Source organism: Lepidochelys kempii, chromosome 6, assembly GCF_965140285.1.
Source record: "Lepidochelys kempii isolate rLepKem1 chromosome 6, rLepKem1.hap1, whole genome shotgun sequence".
Taxonomy (NCBI): domain Eukaryota; kingdom Metazoa; phylum Chordata; order Testudines; family Cheloniidae; genus Lepidochelys; species Lepidochelys kempii.
In genome coordinates, this window is record NC_136385.1 from 75,788,282 (window position 1) to 75,794,537 (window position 6,256).

The 6,256-nt window shown below is 37.6% G+C and overlaps 1 protein-coding gene across 1 annotated transcript; it reads left to right on the plus strand.

Moving 5' to 3' along the window:
* Positions 1–866: 866 nt before the first annotated feature.
* On the plus strand, positions 867–5,226 carry LOC140913872 (fibrinogen-like protein 1). Its single transcript, XM_073350682.1, has 3 exons — positions 867–973; positions 1,979–2,162; positions 4,481–5,226. The coding sequence occupies exons 2-3, from the start codon at positions 2,015–2,017 to the stop codon at positions 5,176–5,178; spliced, it is 846 nt and encodes a 281-aa protein (XP_073206783.1). The 5' UTR covers positions 867–973; positions 1,979–2,014; the 3' UTR covers positions 5,179–5,226.
* Positions 5,227–6,256: the final 1,030 nt, after the last annotated feature.

A 6,256-nucleotide genomic window follows, 5' to 3' on the forward strand; every position in this document is an offset into this window, starting at 1 on the left:
TGTGAGGAAGACTACACCAAGTTTCTCCCAGATGTCTCCACACTGCTCCTTCTGTTGTTAGATTGTGCAAGAGTACTCCCAGCCACTGCTGGTACGGGATGAGAGACTCAAACTTAGATCCCTGTGTGGCTGGCCCAGAGTAGAACTTTTTAAATTGACCATCAGAGCTGGTTAAATAGGGTTCAATTAATGGACTGCTTTTCTCCAAAATAGCAAGAAGCTCAACATGAGTAAGGATACTTTGAAGAAAATTATGTGGGTGTATGCAAACCAGGATTTCTGGAAAAACTATCTTGTATATAAAAAAAAGTTTGTTATACTGTATTAAAATGTATATTATTAACTTTTTTGTTTTTTCTTTTCCCCCCAATTTTCCCATTTTTTTTTAATTTTATTTTTTAACCTGATTTCATCCCGGTTTTAATGTTTGGAAAATAACCACTGAAAAATTCCCAGATTTTCAGTTTTTATTTGTAAAAAAAAAAAAAAAAATGCGGAACACTACTGATACAGCGAAGTGTATGCTTAACTTTCAGTATTCACTTTACTCATCATGGATGTCAGTGAGACTTAAGCATCTGCTTAAAATGAAGCAGGTGTTTATGTGCTATGCTGAATAGGAATGAACTTAAATGCTTTGCATTGGGTCTTAAATGTTCACTGTTCTCAGCACTGTGTACACTCCATAGTCACAGATGTTTCAGTTTTAATGGTGTCATTTTAAGCTTCACGGAACTTTGTAGGTTTTTAGTTCAGATGTGCTTACTTGCAAATGCAATGTGTCAGAGTAAAGTCCACTAGTCCAAGAACACACAATGAAATCATGAAGGTGCACTTTTGCTGGCCTTCCAATTTTGAGATAGGGCTGAGCTGTTCATCTGGACTTCAGCAGCAGGCAAAGTACAGTTCCAAAGAATTAGCTCACTGATTTGTGCTCAGCTATTTCTTTCTCAGGTTTCACTTGAAACGAGAGGTAAGCTGTCTGCCGAGTACTCTTTTATTTAGTTGTTTTCTTAATAATTTATAATGCAGAGTTTTCTCTTAGATTTGACTAGGCCAGTAACAGTTACTAATCTAGGAGTCAGATAACCCAGGGAGAAGGGCAAAATGTGACTATGAAAAAGTCTTTATTTAACATATTGAATTCTGACTGCAAGATACACCTTGTGGTTTTATTTAGGGAAAGCCTGGTTGAAGGGGAGCCCTTTTTGCTTTGTTTATTCAAGCCCCAAATCCACAGGTTGGTTTTCTTCACCTGACCTCAGCCTGCCTAGGGTGACCAGATGTCCCGATCTTCTAGGGACAGTCCCAATATTTGGGACTTTTTCTTATATGGGCACCTATTACCCCCCACACTCTGTCCCGGTTTTTCATACTTGCTGTCTGGTCACCCTAAGCTTACCTGACATGTCCCTTGCAGCCACAGGTGGAAGTTTATACAAATATTATAGTCCAAATGTGCTAAGTGAGCTCTGGTGCCTGAAAATATTCTCAGCAGTTAGTACACCATGCTATCTAACACTGCTTCATGCATAGACAGCAAGTGGAGCTGGTGTTTTGTATGTGCTAGCTCTTCCTTCTGTCCCCTCGTGCCAGTACAGATCAGGTTCAGGGAATACCAAGCATCAGATCTGATAAATGTGAAACATGCTTTTAAATTTAAACTTTGTCATTACATTATTTTCTGTCTGTTTTTATCACCCGCAAAATTGTGTTATGTCGCATTGAATGATATGGTGTAAAGGAACGAGACGAGTTGTATTCTAAGTGATGGGCCACAGTGCTACACATCATAAAAATGATCTGTCAGAAATGCAATGTGACACACTGAGAGAGCAGGGAATGTGAGAGGCGAAAAGCCTGTTTTGGCACAGACTGGCTCTGTTGAAAGCAGGTGTTTCGGTTTTGCCTTCAAGAGTTTTTTTCTGCAAGTAAAAAATCATTTAATTTTAAATGTCAGTCTGTGTTATGTTTTCAGTGTGTATCTCTGCAGAGGGATCGACTTAGAAGAAAGATGAATTTGAAAAGTTCAGTGGGATTTATTCTGCTTTTACTCTTTAAATGTGTGGTGTGGACAAGTGCTGAAGAAGCTGTGGTGCTTGCTAATGCCCACCTTCTCTCTCCAGGAGGCTACCAGAGACTGAGTAACAACAATGAGAAAGGTACTCAGCAAGAGAGGGAGTGGCGGGGATGTATGCACTATTTTACTTTATAGCCTTTACTATCTTTTTTTTCTATGGCACTCACTACAATAGTCTTTGAGTACTTCACAAACATTGATAGGCATCTGAAGGTCAAAGACTGTATTTAGTAATAAATGTTCATATTACTAGTTAGAACTTCTATAATGCCTCTTATTCACAGATCTTGAAATATATTAAAAGTCTAAAACCACTTTACTTACAAAGGATTTTAGTCTCTATCTCTTCCCAGAATGTGTTTTCTTCCAAACGCCTTCTTGGTGTTCAGTTCTTTAGTGTCCCTCTGGTCTGCTGATGGTTTCAATTCTGACAGGCTTCAGTGTATTAATTGATCTTTCCCCAAGGAAAGGAAAGACCATAGACGTTTAGTCAGTGGAAGGTCTGTTAGGGACTTAAGGAAAGAAACCTGGGGCCCAGATGCTGTGAATTATGTCATCATCTCAGAACACTATGCAACAGCAGGTGGAGGACTCTTGATAATCTGGAACTAGAGTTTACCGGAAACCAAATTCTCCTTGTTGGAAAAAGGAAATGCTTTCTGGGAAAAGCCATCCTTGTGAAGTACTCATATTTTGGGTTCACAAAGACATCCTTTTGTTTTGTTCTAGAGAGTTGGGCAAAGGGGGGTCTTTTCTGAACTCTCACTTTGACTATTTAGCTGTAGGCAGATTTTTCCTGTTTGGTGTTTGATAAGTCTTTGGAAAACATGGCTCACCTGAACTATCTCAGGAGCAGAGTTCTCCTTTTCATAATAACCAATTAAGTTCAATACACCGCACGCTAATTCCTATCAGTCTGTCAAAACTCTACAGTAAGCACCAACTAAGGACTGAAAACCCCAGTTCTGTAGTAGTCTGTTATTGGTGCTCTGTAGATATTTTTCACAAACATTGTCAAAGTATCTCACTGAATATAATATAAATAGTATTTAATGTAACTGGGTTCCTTTCAACTCTGTTCAGAGAATAATAGTATATCTGTGAAGTACTGTCTATTTTAGTTCATGTCTGAGTCTCTGATTAATGGAATAGATACTAAATATTATCCTTCCCTACAAAAGAGGAATTGCTGAGATGTATAAGCATGCTTTTTAGCTCAAAAACCAGACATTGTGGGTTAGTCTCAGAGCTGCTTGAAATCAGCCTGAGTGTCACCAAAGGTTCCTTTGTTGCCTTAATAGAGCCTTATCAGTGATTTACTTAAAACTTATTCAGAAAGGGTGAAATTCACCGCTCTGCAGAGGGCCAGCCCAAAGTTTATGTGCCACTTTTATCCCAGCTAAGCCCTTGGCAGCATACAAGTCCCGCTTCAGCCCATAGATTTTCATATTTACAGTGTAGTGAAAAGAAATAGTTTTTTCATCTATTTTCCTGTTATCTATGTTAAATATTTTGTTAGCTCCCCTCTGATCTGTATCTATAAAATACTGGGAATAAATGGCCACACCCGGATGTAGTTCCATGAATACAACACCAACTAAAATCAATTATCCAAAATCAGTGTCAAGATCTAGCCATTTATAAATGAAATAATCTGTTTCTAAAGTGAAAAGAAAAGGAGTACTTGTGGCATAAGTACTTGTGGCATGCTCAAATTTATTTGAGCATAAGCTTTCATGAGCTACAGCTCACTTCATCGGATGCATGCTCAAATAAATTTGTTAGTCTCTAAGGTGCCACAAGTCCTTCTTTTCTTTTTGCAAATACAGACTAACACAGCTGCTACTCTGAAACATGTTTCTAAAGTGAATTTCTAGGTTTGCCACTTTCTTCTATACGTCTGCATTTGTGAAAGTTGTGCAAATATTCCCTTCATAAACCAACACTGGACATAATCATTAGAATTTAATATAAATTATCTTTTTTGCCAATTCTACATGTATTCCTATCAGTAAAATAGGATTGCATTCCTGCTATAGAGTTTGGGTAATGATTAGATTATAGAGGGGAGATTTTCAGAGACCCAAAGGGTAGCTAAGTACCATACAGTCATTGAAAGACAATGGGAGTTGGGCAAGTAATTTCTTTTTTTGCCTTTGAAAATCTCCCTCACGATCTTACGGGAACATTCTGTCCTGACCATCTGCTGTACGACTTCCATTGATTTTAGTGGGTGTCCCATGTATGGACTGAAGTCAGTATGTGGCCATACTATGTCCTTGTCAAATACCGTTAGGACAATAATTCATTCATTCTGAGGTTAAAAGTACAGAATTTTGAGAGGTTTACAAGTTGAGCAGAGTAAAATGTTAAACATACTTTTCTTTCCCGCCCCTACAGAATATGCAAGGGATTGTTATGAGATTTTTCAGCACTCTGAAGGAAGTGCCAAGGATGGTCTTTATGTCATTCAGCCAATGAAAGATCCTATTGTTGCTTACTGTAATATGGAAGATGGTGGGTGGACGGTAATTCAACACATTACAGCCAATAGCACTGTGGACTTTGATAGGATATGGCATGACTACAAGTATGGATTTGGCTCAGTTCATGACAACTACTGGTTAGGGAATGAATATGTGTATCAGTTAACTAACACGTCAAGGCCATATACACTTAGGGTCAAACTCGTAGACCTAAATGCCGAAATCAAATGGGGAGAGTATGAACCATTCAAAATTGAAGATGAAGAGTCTCAATACAGGATCAGGCTTGGCCTATACAAAGGCAATGCTGCTGACGCCCTGACCCAGGATACAGAAGCATATCTCCATGATAATCAGAAGTTCACTACAAAAGACAGAGACAATGATAACTATTTTCAGAATTGTGCCAAACTAGAGTACAATGGCATTCCAGGTGGAGGGTGGTGGTATGATGCTTGCGCTGGAGCAAATCTAAACCGCAGGAATGTTATATACTGGCAAAAAGACTGCAATAAGGAACATTTGTGCAAGTTTGCCTGGATGATGGTCAAGCCCACTGACAATGGCCAGTGTCCTAACAAGGCTTGTCGTTGTGAAAAAGATGAATTGTAGATAATATTACTACATTATGAGGTGAGACAATAAAATCAGCTTCCAAAACTCTTTTCAAATGTTTTCTTGATCTCCTGAGTGGACTCCATTGGTTCAATTTTTTTCTAGTCTATAGCATAATTACTTTCTGTGATTATTTCTTCTAGAAACTCTGAAACTAATTTCAAAGTAAAGATGAGCTCATGCTACAAAATTCAGGGACAGACTTTGAACATTCCTAAGTTTTTCCCAGGGTTTTGGTTCCACTTATAGCAGAGTTAAAGTCAGGTGACAATTTCAGATCTGGATCTGGATTCAGATCCTGAATCTCTTCCAAAGTTCAGGGACATTTAGATCGGGGTGGGGGTGGGAGTGGGGGGTAGTACATTCTTCTCTCTAATTCAGACATCAGCTGATTAGATGTACTCATTTTGGACTCTTCTGGTACCAAATAATAAATGCACTAATAAGTATGAGCAATTATTTCAATGATCACCATTCACAGCACAGAGAGGGAAGAATAAATGATAGATCTGTGTGATATCCTGCCTGAAGACAAAGACTCAGGTTTAGTTAGTGTTTTGTTCCTTTTATTAATGATCTTGAGGAGAGAAGTAAACAGCAGATTCATTAATTCATGGATAGCCTATGTGAATCCTAGATTCATTATGACTAAGGCTGTCAATTAATTGTAGTTAACTCACGCAATTAACTCAAAAAATATTAATCGCAATTTAAAAAATTAATTGCACTTATAACAATAGAATACCAATTGAAATTTTTAAAATATTTTGGATGTTTTTCTACATTTTCAATATTGATTTCAATTACAACACAGAATACAAAGTGCACAGTGCTCACTGTATATTATTATTTTTTATTACAAATATATGCACTGTAAAAATAATAAACAAAAGAAATAGTATTTTGCAATTCACCTCATACAAGTATTGAAGTGAAATCTCTTTATTGTGAAAGTGTAACTTACAAATGCAGATTTTTTTTTGGTTATATAACTGCATTCAGAAACAAAACGGTGTAAAACTTTATAGCCTACAAGTCCACTCAGTCCTACTCCTTATTCTGCAGTCACTCAGAC